The sequence below is a fragment of the Pieris rapae genome, chromosome 7, assembly GCF_905147795.1.
Source record: "Pieris rapae chromosome 7, ilPieRapa1.1, whole genome shotgun sequence".
NCBI lineage: Eukaryota > Metazoa > Arthropoda > Insecta > Lepidoptera > Pieridae > Pieris > Pieris rapae.
Genome location: NC_059515.1, coordinates 5,316,304 through 5,341,011, shown reverse-complemented (window position 1 = coordinate 5,341,011; position 24,708 = coordinate 5,316,304). Strand labels below are relative to the sequence as shown.

Genomic DNA, 24,708 nt, shown 5'->3' with positions numbered 1-24,708 from the left:
ACGCGTAAATACATTTTGTGCTACGTTTTGAGAGAATGAAAATTATTATTATAATAAGATTATATTTGATACGCCGCACTTTAATTATTTAAACTAAAATCGTATTAAAGGTGAATAATAACGATAAATAAATGATTCATTTGTCCGCTATAATTAATGTTTATGTGCAGAGCCTAGTCATGTGTAATGTTATTATGTACTATTAAATTATTATCTAACAGATGCATGTAGAAATTCTTATATTTTAGCTTAGAGGCGTTTATAATTTATTACTCGTATTGTAAACTGAATTACTAGACTTGTCCATCTGATATGTATATCTTTTTATTACTAATTATGTATGTGGTATTTTTGTAATTAAATAAATATTCATCATATTTTAGTAAATGTGCTTAATTTAATGTTTGTAGTAGGTTCCGTTTTTATTAGTATATAATATGTAAACATGAAACTTCGCAGCGATATTTTCTTTTTATTAATACAATTACTTTTTATTTAGGTACCTATGGATGCGAAACAAGGGCAACTAGTATAATGAAGCATTATCAATTTAACACATACGTAGCGAAATCAGCTTGATAAAGCAGTCAAGGTAAATTGCAAATATCAAGGACAAATTTTAACTACGACGCATTTTATGAAATAATTTTTAGTAGCTATCTACTACTTAATAAGTAGTAACTTCCTTTAACTCCTAAGGCAAAATTCAGTTATTCAATCTGGTTTCTATGAATCCTGAAGTCTCCTAATTTTATTTCAATCCCTTATTGTTCCTATTCCGAATTTCCAACACAAAAATATATTATGGCGTTCACTTGTTATTAGATTTATTAGATATTTTTAGTGGTCATTTCAATATTAACTTAAAAATCGTGCTGTTTGACCTATCCACACTGTGACGCAAAGGTGTATAAATGAAAACCATTGTGTATTATAAAACAGCAGCATATATTTACTTAAACTTAACATGTTATAACACCGTTTATTGTACAGAATATCAGATAGGCCGTTTACAAGACTATCAAGGTCTATTTGTTGTTATAAAGTAGCTACTACTACTAATCGGTACTAACGAGTTACAAAAAAGTATTATTAACAAGCAAAAAGTATATCTTTGTATTCCGAAAGTTCCACCAGTTTCGGCGATAACAGAATCGAAATCATTCAAAGGTATCGATTTGTTTAATTAATTTTTAATGTCCAGACTTAATCCACTAGTTCTATTAGGTATATTATGCACGGTTCTCTACATAGCGAATTAAATTAAGCAAGTTCAGGGATATCAATAATATCGCGAATTAATTCTTTAGTACCGAACACATTGTTTAGTATAATAAATAGGTACAAACTACATATTAAAAACCTATTTCATTTTCTACAAAATAACAACAACTATTTATAAGATAAAACTATATTTCTATCGTGTAATATGGGGAACTAAATATACGTAGACAAGATACAGATTGCATATAAAAACTTATTACATTTTATTTATTAGAAAAATCACATTGGCACATTGTTTATTGTTAAATGAGTATTATGTTACTTGTGGTATAGGTGAATTTCATTCTAAGACAATAATAAATAACAAAGAGTTTTTAGACTCATTAACATTAACTCATTCATATTCCTTAAGTATGCTGATATCAATACAAAGTTTTGTAGAATTTAACTGGCTGTAATAAAAATTGTCTATGAATTTTGCTTGCTCCTAAATTTCATATCCGCCTAAAATATGATAAATAAATTTATATTTCCCATTACATACCTAAGCCACGTTCATACATTAATCAGTCTTTCGTCAATTGATACAATGTGCGCTTGCTTTAGTGCGAATAATCACTACAAGTGATAGGCAATTTAGGCTTATTTTGTAATTAATATGCAAATTATCTTATAGTATTCATATTAATAACACAATGAATAAACAGGAAATCATAGAAAAGATTGTCTTTGATAATTCATAGACCATAAACAGATAATAGCTCACCGTTACATTCCATTACATTCCGCTGTCAAAACTTCTTAATTTTTTATTCTACATCCTGATACAACCAAAGAGAAGAATGACAATGTAAATAAATTTTCTATGTCCAAAATTAGACATATTCAACGAGCAACCAAAAAAAAAATGCAGCATATCTATTCTTAACTTCATTACATCATTAAATGTAAATAATGATAGACGATACAATAATTTTAACGAAAAGATATAACAATTACTTTACTACTTAACATTCGTTAATTCGCAAATATTTCATGCTTCTCAGTGAGATACCTTTGAAACTGTTAAAACTTAAACTGTGTTAAAACTGCTCAAACGACAATATGTGATTTTAACTAAATCACTGCTATTTTTTGCTATCTTTCTAAGTAGTTAAGTCTGCACAATATTCTGATAAGGTTTTTAAGCCATGCCTGCCAACTACACGTGTATTAAGGCCTGACACCGCGGGATTTATGTGAGCGTTGTGTAATTCTGCTATTTGGGTCGAGCACGCTGCAGCAGGGTCGCCTGACCCTTGCAAGCTGCCTAACCTGTATATAAAAAAAATATAAACACATAAACAACACATTACAGTCACGTCTTAAGATAATATTTGCTCCATACAAAATTCTATTATGTATATCTTCAGCTAGTTTTGTCAGACATTTGCGTTTAATATGGCTATTAAATGTATTAATTGCTTACCAGAATTCGTTCCCCGGATGGGCATTCCCATCCCAAGGGTAAGTCATAACTAGCAGTTTTCCCTCGTGTTCGCCTATCAACTTGGCGGATGGCTCGCGCTTTTCCAATTGCACATTTATGCCACCTGCAAAAAAAAATTTTTATTCAGAGTAGTAATAAAATCATGTGTGTAATTCACACGAGCTAGAAGTGAAACCTTCAAAAACGAAATTTTATAATTAATTTTATGTAAATTAGACTTTTTTCACTATCTAAATGTAGGATTTCTTAAAAATATTTTAATATCACTCTTTAATATGCTAAAAACTAAAATAATTAATGTTTGAAATTCGATGAAATGAAAAAGCGACAGTAAACATAAATTCATAAGATTTAATGTGGGAGAAAATGAGATAGAAAGCACTATACAGTGTATAAGCATTTACTTGATTTTTCCGTTGCATCCGGTTTGTAAGCACAATGATTCTAAATAAGTTTCAATACAAAAATAGTAATAAATTTCTTTATGTAGGTTTATGTACTTTAATGAACGTCAGTAACAAGATGAATGTATCTAAATGTAATTTTAATGCCAGTTCTTCAAATCAAGGGTGGAGAAGAACTGGCGAAGTCTCCATCACTCTTTTGATACGCCAATTCCGTGTTAACCCATCGATTGTTAATATTCTTTATTTATTAAATTAATTATAAGTAATCTTTATTTGACCTAAGCCTATTTTCTTATTTCAAGAATAATATCTGGTACTTGTAAATCAATAAAAAAATTATATTAAAACTAACTTTTGCTCACAAAAGGTAGGGGGGATAAATAATTGTAGTAATCTGCTTACTAAATACAATTCAACGCCCTTCATCGTTAAAAGATAAGTTAATTTTTTTATTTGCTAAATGAAAATGAATAATCATAGCTTATTAAAATCCATTTTAAACTATATTACGAAATAATATTTGAGTTTCTATACGTTTTGGGAGTATACATAAAGTCGAAGACTGATACACGAGTTACTTTTGTGTAAATACATCTAAGTAAAAAAAGCAAAACTACATATTAAAAAAAAAAGTTATGTAGAAACAATATTAAGGTTCTGCTATTTATTAGTAAAGTTATGTAATTTTTCTTAACTTACCACTTGGATGCCGCTTGCATTCAAAGAATATCCGTTTCTCTGTTGGTGAGTCGCCCGGGGACGATTTGTTACTGAATAGATCTAAAAATATAATATTGATTGTATTTTAATGCAATAAATTGACAATATTAGGCATGCTGGGAGACAAAAAAACCCACTAAATCTCTTCATTAGAAGAGATTTAGTGGGTTTTTATGTCTTTTGGGATTAGTAGAAAAATAAATATTCATTTTAAATGGTCATCGGTAATAGTGGCAAAAATCAAACTAAATATTTCAAAAACTAATGATAATTGTTATAAAAAAAAATTACTTAATATGAAACAAAAAATTTAAAAGGGAAAATTCTTATACCTATCAAAGAAATTTTATTTTTATTGACCTTACCTAATATCGGCTTACTAGGTTTAATATATGAAAAATTAACATCTGAGACGTGATTCAGTAAATCCTTCTTCAAAAAAGCACGTATTCGCTCCAAAAATGTCAAAATATAAACGTCATTCTGGTGCGGACTCATCTTCCAAACGCCTAGACCTAAAAGTATATGAAATCGAGTAAATCGATAATAGACTGTTATAGATATAATGGCACTAGCAAGTTACATCTATAACACTCTAAATATTTACAAAATTGTACATATTATATTATATAAAAAAAATGGATAATCATAGTTGTTAATAGCGATTCAAGATACAAGATACTTTCATCAAAATCCTATGACCACATGATAGGTGCACTATGATTGTTAGTAGTAGGTGGGGTGAGATTCAAAAACGAGACTTATTGCGAAATATGACTATCGTATATCAATATATGTACGACAATATGTTGAAATGAACTTACCGCATCCAATAACATTTAAAAACGCCATACGATCCGCTTCTCGACCTCTCCATTCGGCTTCATACAAGGAGGTCTCGGCTAACACACTGACCCGCTTGTAGTATACCTCATTGTCAAAAATACCCCGAGATGTCTTAACATATCGTTCAAGATACTTTTTGTCTTCGGGTTTGTCTGTTATATTAACGTATGAGGTCAGCTCCTGGTGTGTGTAGCTGTGAACCTGAAATAAAATTTGTATTAACTGAATATAATTTGAGTAAAATTAGATTTTTGCCAAACCTCCACTATGTGGAAGTTATCAAACCAATAAGACTTAAGGTTCTTCAAGAAACGAGCGTACCAATTCTAAAAAAAACCGGCAACGCAGCCGCGAGCCCTCTGGGAAAGTGAGTGTCTATGGGCGCCGGATACATCAGTTACTTCTTCATCTTCGGCCATCTGTTACACATATTTAAAAAAAACGGTTTTCGTAAAAACCAAATCTCTCGTTTGACAAACTGTGATTAAGATAAGTACTTAGTTTAAATGTTGCAATTTGTTTTTACCGACTTAAAACCCGAAGGTGAATTTATCAATTTATCATACTCAGGTTATCTTAATTAGCACTGTATTATTAAAACATTGCAAACTTCTCAAGAATGTGATTCGTATTTAAACGGAATCATTATTGTAAAAGTTTAAGATTATAATGACATTAACTACACTCCTGTCACGATGTTTGTCCGCGATGGACTCCTAAACTACTTAACTGATTTTAAATTAAATTGGCACACCGTGAGCAGTCTGGTGCAACTTAAGAGATAGGAAAGCTTAGATCTTCAATTATTATAGTCGCAATTTTATTTTTTGTAAATTATTTGTTTATAATTTGACACAACTCCAAAAGATGGCGTTGTGTTAAAAGTACCAACGTTTCAAATAAGCTATCTACCTTTCACATAAGTTCTCCTACCGTTTCCTTTGAATAGTATAAAAATATAACAAAAACCTTAGCCACAGCAACGCTTGGCCGAGTCTGCTAATGTTTAATAAAATTTTCTGATACCTGATAAAACTCCGACCAAATCTGCCTCCACATATGTTTAGCCGACTGGTTGTTCTTCACATATGTTGTTTTAAGTACGTTGAGACAAGTCGTCGGTGTGACCTCTTCACCATATCCATTTTCAGATGTATTCTGTTGTTCAGTTATTAATATATCTTCGTACTCCATTCTTTCTGGTCGATCGAATCGAGGGCCTATGAGACCTGTTATTTATGATAAGGTAATTAATTAAAAACGTTTCATTACACATAGCGTTGTTTGATGTCCCGTTACTTTAAGGCTTTTATATGAAGCAATTATTTTTTAATTACTAGTAACTTTCACAAAAAAAGTGGTGAAGAGTTTTCTGCCAGTTCTCTTTGTACGCCCTCGACTTGCCGCCTGGTAGTAAAGGTTAACTAGTAATAGATTTGACATCTTTTCTGTTATGGTTCATAACTGTACGTAGTTACCTATATGAATAAAGTTATTTTGAGTTTGAGTTTATACGCATCGGAATTTTAAGTCAATTAAATTCTATTATGTAACATATAAACTTACATATATCTAATCCATATATTTATAAGAATGTTGTATGGTAAGAAAATTTATATTTGTACAAAGGTACGTAGGTAAGTGTCCTGTGTGTGTCTGAAACACATCCATGACATTGTTTAAAATACAAAACGCTGCTAGTTTTGTATATGTCCCGGCTGTGATGTGTATTCTTATCTGTTAGTGATACTGGCCTTCCGTTTACTGCGGGTAATTGATAAGCATATATACTAAACCAAATTACGCCAAATATAATCGAAAAGAGTTATGTTGGCAACATTTTCAAAAACAAAAATTAATACTGATAATTCATCAGTAACCATACTAAATATGAAAAATTTATTAAAGCAAATAAGAATTATAATAGTTTGCATAACCGTAGGCAGCTATATATTTATTCAAAATTCTTAAAGTGGCGACAAGAAGAGCTCGTATCTGCTCGGCTCGATGTACTAACATGTGGAATATTCGACTTGTGACATGCTCATATCAAGCAAATCTTCAATGTTTTCCTTTAGTTGTTCAGTATTCTCATACAGTGTAAGCTTAAACTTACCAATAATTATAGCGTCCTCTTCCACATTTTTCTCATTAATAATTGCCTGATTGTACCGATTCCCATCATTAATACACTCAGTGTATCCACTCACATAGACCATTGCGCTTATTTTAATCTCATCGTAACTCAAACAGTTTTCTAACTCAAGCGGTGGCTTTTGCTGCAGAGTACCTACTTGTTCCCAACCTCCATTTCTGTAATAATTTATTAACAATAAGTACAAAAAAATAATTTCTTTTAGCTGTGAAAGGAGTTGAACTTGAACTTAAATATTAGATTTAAAAGTAGGTGATGGCGAGAATTATGGCATGTTTTTCAAACATAACACAGAGCATTGTACTCTGAATCTTAAGCCTATATCGTAGAATGACAAGCAAACTTAAATCTAGTTTTACGAGCAAACAATTTAATGTGGAAGCAGTCTGACCACTATCACAATATTAGCAATCTTACCCAGTCTCTCCTGTCAACAGTTTATAAGTGTCCTTTTTAGTCATAAATGTAACGGCGCGCTTCTTCAACAGTCTATCAATAAACTCAGGCACTGTCATATTACAATATAATGTTTTTTCAATTGAAGATCCAAATTCTCTGAAAAATTAATTACTCACCTTTATTATTATTTTATAATTACTAGTATTTGGAAATAAAAAAAATCTTAATTCAGAACCCATTTGACCATAAATGCATTGAGAAGCATAAATTATATTTGCTATCTATAATAAAGTCTAAAAAATCAATGATTAAGTATTAAGTACTTTTTTATAGTATTTTAATGATTTTATATGTATTTCATCAATATTTATATGACAAGTGGAATGGTATGATATAACTAATGTGCTATATGGTACCTCTTATAGATAAGAAAATGAGTAATCAATAATAGAACTCGTTCATGAATTATTGGATATGTTGACACAATGTTTCTTTTTAATCTCTCTATTGGTTTTCTCTCCCTCAATGGTTCTAATCTGAAAAAAAAATATGTTTAAGAGGTATAAATTACCACACATAGTCCCATGAAAAGTTTCAATCAGATTTTAATTTACAAATTAAATATAAAATCAAAATTCTCAAAAGTTTCGACTTTATACCCTAATATAAATACTGCTTTAAAGTAGTTCTAAGTTAATAGCTATAAGTTTAGGGGTAGAGACATCTCAATCTATGTTTTACTTTTGGGACAAATGTTAATAACAGATATTTTAATAATAGATTCATAATTAAAGGTAATTGATTATAATTATTTTAATTAAGAGTAGTTTATAATTAGATCCATTCAACTTTTCTATGAGAAAATGTATTTTCTAACTTACCTGATCTTATTTACGGGAAATGGTATAGGAAATGCCTGGCTTTTCTGTATTATTTGATCAACATCATCATTTACTTTTATTGGTGGCAAATCAATGCACTGTTTAAGTAAATCATTCATCTCTTTACCCATACTTGGATAGCACCAGTCTGGTTTGCACCTTAAATAAATTAGAATGAAAGGTCAGAATTCTAGTCAATTCCAATATAAAAATAAACTTATCATAATATGACAAAATAGACTATAAGATTAATCAGACACTAGCATAATGTTTATTTTTCAAATATTTATTTTGGGTTATTGGGTTTATCTATATATATTATTTATATATAGATAAACCCTTATAAGCATTAAAATATATTCATACTAGAATATTAGGAAAAAAGAAATGAAATCTTGCTTAATGGCTAGAGTGTCATACTAGTGTGTAACTTAATATGTAAAAATGTCTTTCTTTCCATACTTTAATACAAGGATTTTATTGTTTTGTTAATAAATTTCAATTAAGAACATATAATACTCAATGTGAAATTATCTGAACAAGGTGAGGTTGATCTTTTTAAGAACTTTTTTTGAAGAAGAAGAACTCTGTAATTATAACAATAATCAAATCAGGCAACAGTTACAAATGTTTACAGTATTGATATGGCTTCATTATTAGAAATCCTATACAAATCTAAATCTAATTAACTAGATTTGCAATGGAAAAGCTATATCAAGAAATTGGCTGTGTGTCCCTTTGTAATTTGTTGCATAATGATAGATGTATTAAGCTTTAGATAATAAAATATTTCTAAACCCTTCATTCCATTTTTCATGTAAGCTATCTGCTGTGTTATACTAAATTAATGTATGAGCTAAAACTTCTAACAAAGCTTCGTCAGAATGTTTGTTTAATTTTTAAAATTAATTTTGTATACTGTTTTACAACAAAACAACTGTTTTATTGACAAACTAGCCAACTGCACAGTTATCGTGCATGGTAGTAAATAGCTCCCTAAAGCCTCATCTTTATCTATAAAACACAAATTTTATTTACTTAGTAGGCATGAAATCATACAGGTATTTTTAAAAACAAATGAACTTACCACGGTATACTTTGAAATTGACGAAGAATATCCATTTTGGATTTATTTATCTAAAAGCAACAATGAATCTCAATCAAGACTGAGTTTTATATTTAACGTATTTCGTCAGGGTTTTAACTTACACTTAAAATACTGTTAGGAATATTAGGCGACAAGAAACAAATTATTCTCATGTAGTTTATTAATTAAATAACATAACTTTTTACTTTACGTTTTTCACCACACTTAAGAAATACTATATTATAATGTAAATGTAAGGTAATTAATTCACTGCGATGTAAATTTTTAAATTACATGAAAATGTTACTTAAACAATTAAATTTATACAACTATTTATTAATATCAGTAAGTTTAATGAGATTGTGCTTTAAATTTTTCCAGATCGCATTTCTGAAAAAATAATCGGTTTCATTGATAATAAAAGAATAAGTTGTCAGTTGTCACTGTCATGAAACAGTTTATATATAGGTTTCAAATAAATACAATGAAATATAATTCTCGGTATTTTTTCGCGTAATTAGGCTCTAAACTAATCAAGAACTTCATTTAAACTTTAATCTAGTTTCAAGACTTGATAAACCACTTTTGACATGAGCCCTACGTCTATTAAATTGATGAACGCCGACTGAACACACGTAAAAGCATGACTCATTGTCCGATTACGCTGATCGCCGCGTTTACGCTGCATGTATATCTCTTTCACTTTATGACTTAGTATGAAGAACTTAAGATGAGACTGTGATATGATATGATAGACGATTCGTCCGTTAATCTGTTGTCTATAACAATACTGTTTAAAAAAAACAAGATTTTCCTATGATATTAATTCAATCGACCACTCTTGTGGTAATTGTTACATCCTCCCTCGCGAGGGGGATGCTTAAAACTGTTCTGGGCGTATGCCCTCTTCGGGTGGTGTGGTGGTTCGCGCCCTGCTGATACAGGGTGGTGCGGGGGCGGGCTTATAGCCCTTGGTGATGGGCTGCTTCGCGCGAGGAGGCATTGGCTCGACTCGCTGCGCCCAGCCGATGGGGTCTATTCCGGGGTGTCAATCCGGTGGTGTGGGGTCAAGGAGTAATCTTGACTTGACCCTGGTGTCTTGGTCGGTGGTATCGGGCAGCTAGCTACGCGGTTCGCGGTCAAGACCCCCGGTAGCCCCGGGGGAGGCCCAGCAAGGCGACCAGCGGTCGAAGCCGCGGCTGCTGCCCTGGTGTCATGTCCGGGCTACCACTCTAACATACTAACAAGCTTATATAGTTTCACAGCATAGTATAGAGTCTCACTCTAAGGGCGAGGCCCCACTGCTGCGTTGTGCTGCGTCATCGCATCATCGACGCATTGTATGCTACATCTGCATGCACGACGTCGCGACGCAAGAGGGTATACATGCCGTCGCATCTGCATCTCAGCCTTCGCAATGGACAGACACAACTGAGTTCTTTTGTTGGTTTTATTATGCCATCGCCGAATTAAACTTAGAAACCCGACTAGATTCCGGATATCTTCTCTGTTATCATTAAGAAGCCCAGAGGGGGATTCTCCACAGTGGAAACGTGTGGTCCCCCTGGGGTAATCTTTCTGTAAGCTGCACCGTCATACTTGGGGGGGGGGGGAATCTGTGATATTTTTGATTTATTAAAAATATTTCGATTCTAGAATCGATTATTTGATCCTTCCCTGCATTGATGAAGATTTGCAAAAAAGGAGTATTTTGATATTTTTTTGATTATAAAAAACAGGCACTTTAGAACAATAATTCTTCCGCTATTTTTATACATGCAGGCATGAAATCTTATAATAAAATAGCAATTTATATAAAATAAAAACACAGGAAACTTCGCAGTACCCACGGTGACTGGACAGTGGACACTGGACACTGGACAGCAATGTCAAATTGTCAACTTATAGAAAAAACACCTCCAGTGTCATTTCTCAGGAGTCAGGGGTAATACAACTATGAGGTGTGAACCGAGTATCTCTGTTTCTAATCTGTGGTTTGTCTGTTGATACTTTTAAATTAAACTCAACACAACAAATATGGCCATCGGAGTTGATAGTTCGAAATGGAAACCTAGAAGGTTACAGGGTACACCAGCGGCTACATTTAGAAACCTTGTAGGAATAGGTATTTTAACCTTTGGAGTTGTTTGTGGACTCATATTTCAGTAAGTTTTTTTCAATCAACTGTGATTTTTCTACTACAAATTGAGGTTAAAATGTTCGATATTTTTATTTCAGTAATATAGACGCTACAAAAAATCTGAGAAAAGCTGTAGAAGTCCTATACGAAGACCCAATAGAAGAAGTCGAAAGAAAACAAATGATTGCGGCAGGGTTACCAAATCGAACCGGAGATCAAATAAGGAAGGCTATGCAAGAAGCTGAAAGGCCTGATTTACCATTTAAATAACATGAATGTAAATAATTTTAGTCATAGGTAGGTACTGAAAGTTGTTATTTTTATTTAATTAAAATAAATATGTAGTTACTAAACTTTGTTTTAATTCCCTCAGTGCAAGCACATCTAAAACTCAAGTGACAAGTAAATATTTCTCAAATGAAGCTGTGTTGGATGAAAGCCTAACTGAATTTCAGGAGAAAAGAAAAATTGTTGGCCCTAAAAATCCTCCAAAACAAGCACCCAAGAGAAAATGTCAAAAGCGTATCAAGGGGCAGAAGGATATACGTACCCTCATCAAGAAAAAAAATGATTTAATTGAGTACTCTAAAAGTTTTAATAATATTTGTAAGAAATCTGGCATAGACATTGACTCTGAACAATTGCAACTAGCAATTGCTTTGTCAAAGTCCTTACATGATTCTAAACAATGTCCAAATGACACAGATTTTGCAAAAACTTTAACTTCTCGTGAGAAATCTAATAAAATTAGAACCACACTTCAAGAATATGGTTTTCAAGTGCCAGAAGTGAAGGCTACTAATTTGAATAAAATAAAACAAAAAAGATATAATTTACTGACAACTTCAGATGAAGAAAAACAACAAATAATATCTGCAAAATATTTGCAAATTATTTCTTCAAATAGGAAAAATGTAACTATTGAAACCAATTTACAAAAGGAGTCTATTTTTTACAAATCTACTAGTATGTTATTTGAAGAAATGCAAAATGATGTGTTTTATGTGAATGGTTTGATTGAGAAATCTTTAAACACAAATTTTCTTTTAAGAGATTGGTCTGACATACCAGGCAGGTGTCAGAGTCCAGTGTTTGAAGGACCTTATATTGGCTTTAATGATGTAATGTACTCACAAGATGAACTTGATATATTTCTTAGTGGTTCTATTGCTATTACTCAGAATATATGTCATGTAAAACTAAGAAATTATATTTTGCAAACAGGGACACTCAGTTATATTACTTCTGCTGAAAATGTAGAACAAGGAATGTCTAGCAAAATACTTTCAAATGAAACTTTATCATTATCAATGTCTGAAAAAATTAATAATTTGGATGAAGATATTGAAATATTAAATAATGATAATGAAGAAAATTATGTAGTTAATGAAACACTTTCTCAACCGCTTTCAATGGTGACTGAATACATTGATTCAGAAACTGATTTACATCACAAAACAGTTGCAATTTGCATTTCAGAAAGCTTCAATGAAACAACAGTTTCACGCTACAGATGTAAATCACCTGATTTATTTGATGAAGAAGTTTCAACTATATTGAATATGTCTCCTGAATTATCAAAACCCATAATTAAGTATGATACAATAGATCTTACACAATGTGTGCCTAGTAATATAAAACCAAATATTTCTAATGTATCAAAAAGACTTTCAAATGATGTTATGGAACTAACAGAATGTATTGGGAGGGGTTTAAATTCTGAGGATAAAATTGATTTGACACAAGATTTAAATGATGATGACACCATTGTCTATGTAGAAGAGAATGTGAACTTCAGAAAAACTATGAATTCTTCAGAAATGATTCAATTAGATCAAGTTATTATTTTAGATGAAATCAATACAGTTTCAATATTGCCTGATTCAGTTGCAGATGTAATTAAAGAGAACATACAAATAGTAGATTCCAAGAATTTAACAGAATCTTCCGAGACATGTGATAGCTTGCCAGATATAAACCTCGGGGGTGAAGATAAAAAAGGTACAACGGAAAACATTAATGATACTTTGTATGACAAAGTAGTAACTGAAGTACCTAATTTTACTTCTAGGGTTAATGAAAGTAATAATATAACTAACAAATTAAACAGAAACAATATAAGTTCTTTTGATACAGATAATAGTACTAATGAGAATATTGATCTAACCCCATCAAAAGAGTCTAATTATAGATCTGTAAGTTCTGATTTAAGTAAAGTTTATAATCCTGGCACGATAGATAATTTGTCTATTGATTATGATGACATGTTTGATCAGATCATTAGAAATACTACTAATGCATCAAATTCAACTAATAATTCAAAAAAATACATTACTCATAACAGTAACTCAAGTTTTTTAAACAGCGATGAGCTTGCAAGTGAGTCAGAAACTTGCAGATTATCAGATCAAGAATTAAACTACTCTGTAAACATTTGTGTTGACAATAGTAAAAATAATTTTGAAGAATTGCCTTCCATCAATATGAAATGTCAGAAGGATTCAGTAGAGTGCAAAATACTTACACCCATTAAAGAAAGAAACTTTGATATTATCAAAACACCCAGCAATAATGAATACATTATTAAAACGGTTGATGTGACACCAATGCAAAATTTTGAAGCAATGTCGTCTCCAGAACGAAATAAGGAACTCGAGAAATACGGCTTGAAACCATTTAAAAGAAAAAGAGGTAATGTTTTAAAACCAGTGTGAAACACTGCTTTTTTATGTTAAAAAATTCTAATGTTCTTTTAGCAGCATAAGTTAATTAATCAAATATAACCTTTGTTTCATACAATAATTAGTATATCAAAAATATTATTTCACATATTAATTTCAAGTAGGAACAGTATTACCAAAGTAATAATGCGCAAACAGATCTTCGCCAGTATTCCTGTAAACACCCAAATTCTAAATTGAATCATAAGGAGCCTGAACATTTCAGTTGCACCTTTTTTGAAAGAAATCGCAATGAATTTTATGTGTATACAATCGAAAACAATTTGGGTGGTCGGTCGCCCGAATTGTTCTTCGGCAAATTAAAAAAAATACAATAATATTATGTTATCAGAATTAATTTTATCTCTATTTTAGCAATACAACTTCTGACATACATTTACAATCAAACTCATCCAGTAGTTGAGTCATGTGAGGCTGAGTCTCCTACAAAAAAGCCAAAACTCAATTCTCCTCAAAAGATTATACCAGGAAACTTGACCCAGTCTCCTAGTAAATTACAGAAATCACCAAGAAAAACTAATTTTTCTGTTAAAAAACCGCCTCCAATATGTCAAGATGTGTGTGATAAAGATAATATTTTTATCCAAACTGATGATACACCAACCATAAAGAATATTGCTTGTGAACCAGAGGATTGGGTGTTCCAGAAGAGAGAGAAAGCTAAGGTATTTTATTATTAGAGATTTAAAATTTTTATAGAAACAAAAATTATACAAAAAAGGGTCCCAAACTGCATACGAAATTTATCTTCTTACCATAAACAATTTAGTTTAATTAATGCAAGTAGGTATCCAATATTGTTACATGCTTTTAATTAAGTACATACTTACTTGCACAACCCATAAACAATAATAATATAAATAAAATATTTTATTACAGTGATAAAATTTGTTTTGGCATAATTTAGAACTTTTATTATTATCATACATCTATAAATTGTTTCATATATATTTTATAATTCTTCTTGTTTGTTTTTCTTTAGTTATTGAGTATATGTTATGTATGTGGACGTGCTTTTGGAAAAATACATATTACTTTATTTAATTGTATTTTTCTACTATTTTAGCGCAAAGTTTTTAATTGCTTTTCGTAAGATCGCCACGAGGCCGCCTATTACTCTCCCTATTATTTTATTGTAATTTGTACAGATTTTGCAATGAAGTATATTTACATATATATAAATAAAAATATGAATAATATTCTCATTTCTAGGTACATTCTTGTAGTGTTCCGTTACATATAGCATTCCACAATTATGTATCGTGTCGCAGACTGCTGAGGGAAGCTATTTTATGTTATGAACCAATCAATATAGATACAGTACACAAGGATTTGGTTGCTGCCGGCTATAGATATAATCCCAAGGTAAGATGGTTGAACCATATTAAAGAACTGGGCCATTCATATTTTATTTCCATAATCTTAGAGGTGTCATTGTGGACAGACTCCTGACTTCGCTAGGGTAGATTTCGGAAATGGGGCAAATAAAAAAATAAAAAAATCCTGACAAGAGCAAGTAGTCTTTGTCAGGTGCAAACCCCGTACTCTTGATCAGTCTCGGAAAAATTGCCAATACGGGCAAGACATCCTGTGGTAAAAGTCCGTCCATTAACTAGGAGTCACGCTCGATAGGGGCATGCACTTTCGTAAGAACATAGACGCCGTTCGCATAGAGGCCTCGTCTGTACTTTCTCGCCCCTACTTCCTTCCAAATAAAAGGAGTCAGATGTGCCATAGACACAGGGTGGCACTGTACAATGCTTGTGCCCGACCATGCATGGGCTACGCTAGCGTAGTTTTTACACATTTCGCCCCTTCCTATTCCATCGGCTACATGTACTCCGATTAATGAGGTTAAACATCCCTACCACGATTGCCCCTTTTTCACAAAAAATGCCAAGCTACGCTCGCTAAAATAGCCTAAACTGAGCAGTAAGGGCCCTTTAACCCTAGAAAGATAATCATATTTTGTAATACGGAAAAGATAATCATGCGTAAAATTTACGCATGAATTTGAATTAGTTGTAGGTATAAGTTTAATAGTTTATTTTCATGAATTCTATGATATTATATATACTCATATATTAAATTAATTAATAATGCAGATAATTTGTTAAACTTCTTTATTTGTATTTAAAAAATAAACAAAACTTTAAACGTCTTCTATAAGTCAATATAATAGTATAACACTTACTCTTCCTAATAAAAAACTTATTTTTTATTCTAATAATCAGACTCATTTTAAGTAGAAAATCAACAGTAAGCTTTTCTTATAATTTAGGAACATACATTTACATAAAAGTAAGTAACAAACAGCTTTGGCACATATCAGTATTATGCTCACGACATATAACTTTTTTACATTTTTTGCAGGACGCATTTGCCTTTCTCCTTTTTTTTAGAAGGGCAAAAAGAACAATAAATCCTTTTTTTTGCTACTGGCTCATTGCTATAGTCTTCGGATGTAACATGCACTTTAATTGGCAACATATCAGATATTTTATCTCGCAAATATCTCTTCAAAGTAGGTACTTCTAAACGTCTACGCATAAACAAAGACAGTCCCAAGCTAAGATTTTTCATAAATCTTTTGCGACTTTTCTCCTTTACGATTAACATTATGGCTGTAACTTACATATGCATTAATGCAGGCAATGTTAAGAATAAAGCCATAGACCATCTATTTGTCTTTCTAATACAGGACATCAGAGAACACATTTGGTCTAGCGTGTCAACGCCACCTTTTGTTTGATTATAATATATTATCATTTCTGGTTTGCCAGTAGCTTCGTTGATAGTAGCATTCTCCTTGCAAGATGATAACAAATAAACCATTTTTGCCGGTTTCGGTTTGTAGAAGACGAGAGTAAGGGGTCCGTCAAAACAAAACATCGATGTTCCCACTAGCCTGGAGCGACTGTTTTTTAGCTCTTCCGGTATCTCACGTTTGTTTGATCGTATGGTTCCCACAATGGTTAACTTATAAGGTTCTTGGAGCAAGCTTGTTACCAAAGGGATTGAGATAAACCAATTGTCCTCTGTTGCAAGGCTACGATCCTACGAAAGGCCGATGTGGAGACTGGTTGCTCAGTACTGCTTTGCTCTTCTAAGATATTACTTCCGCTTGGCGTCGGCTGTTCTTCTTGTATCTCGTTTACAAACCCTTCTTCTGTGTCACTCAACACTTCATCTTCACTGTCGTGGTCCGCTACTTTACTGTCGGTATCCTCACACGGAAGCATCATCACTTTGCATAAGAGCAGCCAGGATTTCGTGTTCGTATAAATTGGTACTCCCCATTGTGTTGTATATTTGCCTCAATATCTTTAAAAATGAAATAACAATATTAGTTATGATATAAAGTATTAAAAGTTACGAAACACAATAAAACTGTCATATAAGCCAAAATCATAAAAGTCACGATAAAGATAATCATGCGTAATTTTGACTCACGCGGTCGTTATATTTCAAAATCGGTGGCACTTACCTCATTGACACTTACGGCACGTGGCAGCTCCCAACGACGAATGAAATGTCCTAAACGCACAACTATGGATTCGCGCTAATTAGAAAGTGAGAGCAATTTTTCGAAAACGCATGCGTAAATTTTACGCAGACTATCTTTCTAGGGTTAAGCTAACAGCGATTCTAAAAAATAACTGCATGTGCATTTATATAGGCTTAATCAATTTTTTTATATTCAATTAATGATATTGTTGCAGGACCTGTTAAAATTCATGGATAAGAAATGTATTACTGTGAAGACTGCCGATAATAATGCGCGGAATAAAAGATGACAGATAGTTTTTTTTTAATTATTTAACCCATAGCATATACTTGTAGAAATAAGAATTCTTAGGTAGTAGTAGTAACTAAGACTTATGTTTGAACTTTTACAATTGATATTTAATTAAATTAGGTTGCATTAGAAAATTATTGTTGTATAATTTATATAAAATAGATTTAAAAATTTGAGACAAGTTAGGGAGCGTTCAAGTATTACGTAACGAATTTGGGGGGTTTTAGGAATCTCCAAAAATTGCGTGCCGTAATACTTGAACGGTCCCTTAGTTGCTTGTCCTTTTTGTAATTTCTTCTTTCCATATCCTTTTCCTGATGTAAGCATTCCTAATCTCTATTTTATTTATATTTAGCAAGTCTGGTACAACACATTTCATATGAGATAATTATGACAATTTTTGTGCTTTTTTATATGTGCTGAAGATTTTTGTCTGAATGCTCTGTATTATTAAAATTAAAAAATAAACGTACAGTCGGGGAGAAAGTATTAAATAAATTTTAGATATGGGTAATTTATTAAATGTTAAACTACCAATGTGTTGTTTATTTCTATTTTACCTGATGAATGAAACAGCTTTATTGACAGTAACATACATTTATAAAATACATATGTAAAATATTATTACTATTGTTTTACGAACCTGTAGGTACAGCGTGTAACAATTGCGGCTTATGATCTGGGATTGGTCATTGAAGACTTGTTCAGGCTATAGATATACAAATGAGGGTAATGTTTTAATATCTAGCTCTGTCCTGTTTTCGACAAAACATTTTTTTTCTGTTTTGTGTGTAACTTCTTTTTATGTGTTATACTATTGCAGGTGGTCATAAATAGCAACATTACTTACTAGTGCCAATGGTAGAAACAATTTTGAAATCAGTATTTCAAAATGGAAATAAAAAAAACTCGTATAACAATAAAAATTTATTTACAATCCAAGTATAATATAAAGAGTCGATTTTCATTAAGCAATTTTTCTATAAAAATAGATGCATGAATTTATTGCCAATAATTTTCGCATTTATGTGCTATAGAATATTAACTGTCATTTTTTAAGCAAGCCTGCTTGTTGTATAACTTGTCTAGTTGCATTGTTAATGTGCCGAAATCGGTCTGGACCTAATTGTATTCCACCATACCTGAAGAACAAATTTTGCATTAAATGTATAAACTTAATTTGCAGACGTATGTGGCTGTATATTTTTCGCTAGTTGTGCGTGTTTGTTTACTTACTAATAATCAGATGACAGAAATATTAGTAAATAGTTGACAAATGTTCACTTGCTGCATAGGTAATATTTATACATACTAATTGTAAATATATGTATTACTTTAGCATGAACAATGACCTTAACCTAAGATTAACTGACTAAAATGTCAGTACTTACTAGCTCTAAAAAATAAATTTTTAATATCTAGAATGTTCATGTAATGCTATAAAATATATTTAGTACCACTATATTGCATCCCAACATAACTACCAATTGAGAACAAAATATATTTATTTATCGTAGATAACCGTACTTACCACCTTGAAACCACCACAAGTGTATTCTTCTGGTCTAGAATTTGCAATAAATGCAGCATTCTTCCCCCAGCATGAGACTCCCCATCATCGTCACAATCTTGAAGTATTGTTGTGCCCTTGGCTGCTTGTCTCTCTATTCTGTATGCATACATGTTATGTGTTGCATTTTGAATCTTTTTATTTTGTTTCAACTTAAAGAGGACTGCCCTGAAAAACCAAATATAAATCAGATTTTTAAAAATGTTGATTTGAAAACAAGAAATCTTTAATTATATTTATTTACATTATAAACAAAGGTGATAAACAAGAGCTGCACACATTTTTACATTGAAAAATATCAAATACTTACGTAACATCATCCAAGCTGTGTACTTCAGCTGCATGACCTTGAAAGGAGCTTTTCCTATCAATAATAACTTCACCATGTGTTATTTCTGGGCAGTTTATTTCCAGCTACAATTGGAAAACATTTATATTTTAGTGGATGGTTTGATTCAACACATTAAAACTAAAAAAATACTTATATAAATTATTATTCATAAATGAGATTTGCTATAAAAATTATTATAAAATAGATCATTGCAGTAGTAAATTTTAATTTATTTCCTTTAAGACCATTCTTACCACGAAAAGAAATTTATTATTACAAAGGCACTGAAGAAGATGTATAAATTAAAAAAAAACATCTATGATTAAGATGTGTTTTGGAATGAGAAATTAATTGAAAATACCTGTGACATATCTAATGTTTCTACTACAATGGCCTTTTCCTTTTTATCTTCTTTCTGTGGCTTTATTTTTTGTAATGTTTCTCTTATTTTTTCAACCCATTGAAATATAACAGTTTCACCAATATTTTCTCTGTAACAGTTAACAGTTCTTATTATTACCTATTATACCTACATAAAGAAGTCTTCAAAGTATATTGAAACAGAATTTTCATAAACAATTACCCTAATATTTAATAGCAGTGCCTATATACTCTATTTTTACTAATAAATATACTGTTAAAATAAAGTTTCAAGTTTATACAGGAAGACTAAAACATACTGTAATTAATGAAGGTTTGTAGTATGATCTAAATATTAGGCATTAAGTTATGAACATTTTACTCCGAGACACTGTCTACCAATAAGCAATAATTTAGATGCTACTATTAGTTACATAACATGTAGGAAAGAAATAACTTACAAATAAACTTCCTCTAAACTATAACGAAGATTTTCTTTTGCTTTTCTATCCATCCAAGGAGCTGAGAACTCATACTTAGGAGGTGCTTGAAGTGGATAGTTTGATGGCATAGTCACACTCAATATCACTTCATTATTGTTGTCCTTAATTTTAATGCTATATGACCTATGTGTTTCACTATCAATTAAAAAATCATCAGCATAGATTGATGTGAGAGCCTCAACTTCTTCAATCTGTAGCAAAGGAGGAGAAATATGTATTAATGTTAATGTACATAAAGCTGTAAGTATAAACAGTGTGTGGTAGGTTACCTGCTTTGTGAGATTATCATCTGTATCCATTGCAGTATAAAAAATATGTAGAGTAGAGAGTGCAAAAACTGCTTAAATTTAAATACATATGTCTGTATGGCGTATTGTTGTATATTCACAATGACTGTAAAATTAAAAACAACATAATTTGTTTACATGAACTAAATACTAAAAATCTATAGCACATTGATATAATAGTCAACTACTCTTTATGACATTAAGACTTTCTCTAGTTCTCTAACATTATTGTATAAAGTTTTAAAATAGTATTTACAATATAACGAATTATTTTAATATGTAGACAGTAAACGCGGTTAAATATAATATAACAGCTTTTTTCAGAAACAAACAACTTATATAATAAATTACCTTGAATATAAAATATATATTATCAATTTAAATACAAAAACATCATAATGGAACAATTTTAACACTTTTTTTTTTTTTTTTTTTTTTTTCCCCTTTCTTGGCCTGCACGGTTTGTGCGTCAGCCATGTACAAAAGTTAGGAAGTGCATTATTAGGTTTATTGGATAGGAAATTAGTACGGAATTTGGAAAAGGATCAGATAAATTTTATTATAAGTACGTATATACATAAAACATAGGTTATAATTTTATATTGTTATGAAAAATGAAACTAGCTAAAATTTTATATACATCAATATTTATATTAGATAAAAGGACAGAAATAGAAGTAGGAAAAGAAATATTTATGTATAAAAGCGGAACGGTCATGTCTATTACAGGCAAAAAATATATGGTTAAAACCCCCAACGTCATTGCCACACTCAAATGTGTCGTCAGGCAAAAGGTTTAAGCCTTGCCAAATGCAAGGGTATGCATGCATGGCCCAGCCTCATACGTATAAGGGTCGAAGTAATATCTTTACCAAGCGTCAAAGTAGAAGTGGAAGGGTGAGGTATATATATACATATTTACAATACAAATATTATTTACACTAGCAGCAATAATAGAAAATTTATCACTGTGATTAGGGATGGGTATGTGAACAAAGGGCACACCTCCTCTAAGAATTAGTGCAACTCCACCATACCCATCTGTTCTGTCTTCTCTAAGACAGACATGTCCTTGAATTCTAGAATTGAATCGGGGACGAAGCCAAGTCTCTTGAAGAGAGACGGCAAATGATTTGTAATTATTTCATAAAAAAATTAGGTCACTTTTTTTACTATTAATGCTCCGGCAATTCCATTGAATCACCAGAGACTGGTTTTGTGGATGGTCTTGACTGTCCATTAGTTAAAAAACTTTTTGTAGAAGGGGCATCGTTGGACGGTATTTTAATTATGTCAGATTGTGAAAGGTACTGTATTATAGAAATGATGAGATCCTTTGTTATTATTTCTGACAAATCATTATAGTTGTTGAGACAACCTGTAGAAAAGGAAGGAATGTTGCTGTAATCTTGGATAAGCTCTGCATGCGTTTTTTGATCATATCCCTTACTTACATTTTTAGGACGAGCTTTGGGTTTCATGAATACTGTTTTTCTAAATGACTGTGTGGAAGTCTTAGTAGGGCTTGTTAAATTATAGGGACTGGAATAAGAAATATTCGGACCAGAATGGGCCGATGACGCAGAAGCAACAACATCTGCATAAGACTTAGAAATTGGTGGATGGACTTTACTGGCTTCTGAATATGATATTGACTTTTTAGCCATTGTTTCTTTAATAGCTTTTTGCCTAGCATACTCTGGGCACTTTTTATCCGTTGCAAAATGAGAACCAGAGCATAAGATACACACAGCATCATCCCTTTCAGTCTTGCAACTAATACTTGAATGATTGTCACCACTTTTGTAACACCTTGGAGTGCCTCTGCATTGCATTTTGGTGTGACCAAAACGGCAGCAATTGAAACATTGCAGTGTGGGGTAAATATAAAGGTCTACAGGTAGGGAGTTGTAGCATATAAAGACCTTGGGAGGTAAGATCTTCCCATCAAAGGTTAAGACTACAGTCTCAGTTGGAATGAACTTGGAATTCTCTCCTTCAAAGATCTTCCTGTTTAACCTCCGAACTTTCAAAAGACTTCCACAATTCTGCGGAAGCTCAATGTTTTCTAAAATTTCTTTTTCATCCCATTCACACGGAACACCTCTCACAATTCCCATGCGGGTGATTGTGAAAGCCGGAATAAAGGCTTTGTATTTATTTGTGTTGAGAGATTTATGATTTAAAAATAAGTTAGCATCTTGAAATGTCTGAAATTGCAATGACAACATATTCCTCCCTATTTTTTTTATACTTCCCTCTACAATGCTTTTTACATAATTTTTTTTAAGGAAAAATCCAAATTGTATGGGGTGAACAGATCCGGTTTGATTTGTTTCCATGATTTTTTGAACATGGACAACATAAGGCGCAGGGTCTGACGCCTGGTAAAGCGACCTAGCAACGCGAGGATTAATTGAAATACTGTTAGAGTGGGCAGCCTCATTTGGGGGTATTTCTGTTGTTTTAACATCAGACTCGATGACTTTAAGAGTTATATTGTCTTTTAAATCATTAGGGAAATTTTGGGAACTTTTTCTCTTTTTTTCATTTCTAACAGATACTCTTTTTCTTTTAACAGACTTCGTGCTATCCGAACAGTCTGTATCGATAATGGAACCTTCCGTTTCCATTCCAGACGCATCGATTGTAACTACATGAGACACCTGGAGGGATGTCCCTCCAGGGTCTTCGGGCTCCATCATGGACGACAAGAGAAAAATTCTAATCTACATATAATAAAATAAAATAACTTACCAGGCTATTAAGACAAACTAAAAATATAAATAATCAACAATAACTACTACTATATACACCTTAAACTTAACTGATCCTGTATTATTATATGAATTTAATTTTTAAAAGTTAAGCCAAAAAAAAGACGCCCGCCTATTTTTACACTTCCCGCGCTTTCTATTATTATGTTTAGTTTCTTCACACTCATTTTAACACTTCACATGTGTTGTTATTCATGAATGAAGAATCTTGTCACTTTTGCTGTCAAATTTTGGCACTTTGTTTTTTGACAATTCATAATCGACATCAATTTCTTTTCTTCGAAGCATCTACAAATTGGAGTTAATACTGTGACTGCAGATCTATTTAAAATTCAAATATAAAAATACTTCCACCGTGAATTCTTATATAAGAACCTAATATTTGAGGTTTTACTTTTAACTATGTTCCTATATAATCTTGGATTATATGCCACCAGAAACATCTCATAAATATAATATACTGACGGACTCTTAAACTGCTTCAAACTTCAGGATTACCTTGAAATTATTTTTTAATAAGTATGCAAACTTTTTAAATTAAATTATATAAATATAGAGAGACTGGACCTTAATCATGAAAAAAATCAATATTAAAAAATAGAAGTGCAGTAAAACATATGAATATAGCCGGGAAAAGAAAATTTACTCGTAGTATCAGATTTGCGTGTTTTTTAAAAATTGATTCTTATTGATATTTTATTTTTTTGACAATTGAACTATGGTTAGCAGCGGAATGGTTGGTTTAGCTTTTTAACTCTGAACTGAGTTTCTGAACCATAGTATGGATACTTCGTCCGAAAAATCTGCTCAAATTGTAGCATTGGTGCGGGAGGGCTTGGATCAACGAACGCTTGATAAAATTTAAATTTAAAGCAGTCTACGGTTTCTGGAATATGCAGAAGGTTTGTGGAGACAGGTTCTTACAAAAGGAGACATGGTACAGGGCGAACTCGAGCAACCACCGGTCGTCGGAAATCGTTTCCTCGCGTCAG

The 24,708-nt window shown here is 31.7% G+C and overlaps 3 protein-coding genes and 1 long non-coding RNA gene across 8 annotated transcripts; 2 read left to right on the top strand and 2 right to left on the bottom strand.

Annotated features, from left to right (window-relative positions):
- Nucleotides 1-929: 929 nt before the first annotated feature.
- Nucleotides 930-9,621, bottom strand: LOC110995123. Of its 2 annotated transcripts, XM_022262133.2 has the most exons (12): nucleotides 9,331-9,621; nucleotides 9,209-9,258; nucleotides 8,122-8,280; nucleotides 7,657-7,776; nucleotides 7,259-7,396; nucleotides 6,803-6,999; nucleotides 5,713-5,915; nucleotides 4,665-4,887; nucleotides 4,206-4,355; nucleotides 3,820-3,900; nucleotides 2,693-2,816; nucleotides 930-2,538 (listed from the first exon to the last, which is right to left on the bottom strand). In XM_022262133.2, exons 1-12 carry the CDS (start codon nucleotides 9,379-9,381, stop codon nucleotides 2,370-2,372), a joined length of 1,665 nt encoding a protein of 554 aa, XP_022117825.2. In that variant the 5' UTR covers nucleotides 9,382-9,621; the 3' UTR covers nucleotides 930-2,369. The 2 variants fall into 2 exon arrangements, with proteins under 2 accessions (XP_022117825.2, XP_045484847.1); XM_045628891.1 differs by having other exon boundaries at nucleotides 9,209-9,621.
- Nucleotides 9,622-11,480: 1,859 nt separating this feature from the next.
- LOC110995113 (structure-specific endonuclease subunit SLX4) lies at nucleotides 11,481-18,401 on the top strand. 2 transcript variants are annotated; one of them, XM_022262117.2, is made up of 6 exons: nucleotides 11,481-11,645; nucleotides 11,722-13,349; nucleotides 13,485-14,039; nucleotides 14,444-14,754; nucleotides 15,302-15,454; nucleotides 17,812-18,401. In XM_022262117.2, the coding sequence occupies exons 1-6, from the start codon at nucleotides 11,620-11,622 to the stop codon at nucleotides 17,884-17,886; spliced, it is 2,748 nt and encodes a 915-aa protein (XP_022117809.2). In that variant the 5' UTR covers nucleotides 11,481-11,619; the 3' UTR covers nucleotides 17,887-18,401. The 2 variants fall into 2 exon arrangements, with proteins under 2 accessions (XP_022117809.2, XP_022117808.2); XM_022262116.2 differs by having other exon boundaries at nucleotides 11,722-14,039.
- A 399-nt stretch (nucleotides 18,402-18,800) lies between these two features.
- On the bottom strand, nucleotides 18,801-21,351 carry LOC110995114 (protein IMPACT). Its single transcript, XM_022262118.2, has 7 exons — nucleotides 21,291-21,351; nucleotides 20,922-21,045; nucleotides 20,611-20,843; nucleotides 20,151-20,280; nucleotides 19,769-19,872; nucleotides 19,420-19,626; nucleotides 18,801-19,030 (listed from the first exon to the last, which is right to left on the bottom strand). The coding sequence occupies exons 2-7, from the start codon at nucleotides 20,949-20,951 to the stop codon at nucleotides 18,937-18,939; spliced, it is 798 nt and encodes a 265-aa protein (XP_022117810.2). The 5' UTR covers nucleotides 20,952-21,045; nucleotides 21,291-21,351; the 3' UTR covers nucleotides 18,801-18,936.
- A 13-nt stretch (nucleotides 21,352-21,364) lies between these two features.
- Nucleotides 21,365-23,846, top strand: LOC123689339. Of its 3 annotated transcripts, none has more exons than XR_006750336.1 (3): nucleotides 21,365-21,504; nucleotides 21,669-21,836; nucleotides 23,521-23,846. It is a non-coding gene; the product is annotated as an uncharacterized LOC123689339 (long non-coding RNA). The 3 variants fall into 3 exon arrangements; XR_006750335.1 differs by having other exon boundaries at nucleotides 21,669-21,841; XR_006750337.1 differs by having other exon boundaries at nucleotides 21,597-21,841.
- The last annotated feature ends 862 nt before the right edge of the window (nucleotides 23,847-24,708 follow it).

Coding starts and splice junctions, on each gene's coding strand:
- LOC110995123 (XM_022262133.2), bottom strand. CDS start 9,381: ATGAGAATAATTTGTTTCTTGTCGCCTAATATTCCTAACAGTATTTTA. Junction 7,397..7,656: donor CATTTTCTTATCTATAAGAG/GTACCATATAGC, acceptor TTAATTTTTCAG/AGAATTTGGATCTTCAATTG. Junction 3,901..4,205: donor ACCTAGTAAGCCGATATTAG/GTAAGGTCAATA, acceptor TTATATTTTTAG/ATCTATTCAGTAACAAATCG.
- LOC110995113 (XM_022262116.2), top strand. CDS start 11,620: ATGAATGTAAATAATTTTAGTCATAG. Junction 11,646..11,721: donor GTAAATAATTTTAGTCATAG/GTAGGTACTGAA, acceptor TAATTCCCTCAG/TGCAAGCACATCTAAAACTC. Junction 14,755..15,301: donor AGAAGAGAGAGAAAGCTAAG/GTATTTTATTAT, acceptor TCTCATTTCTAG/GTACATTCTTGTAGTGTTCC.
- LOC110995114 (XM_022262118.2), bottom strand. CDS start 20,951: ATGGATACAGATGATAATCTCACAAAGCAG. Junction 20,281..20,610: donor AGTTTAGAGGAAGTTTATTT/GTAAGTTATTTC, acceptor TAACTGTTACAG/AGAAAATATTGGTGAAACTG. Junction 19,031..19,419: donor CTTGTGGTGGTTTCAAGGTG/GTAAGTACGGTT, acceptor TTTGTTCTTCAG/GTATGGTGGAATACAATTAG.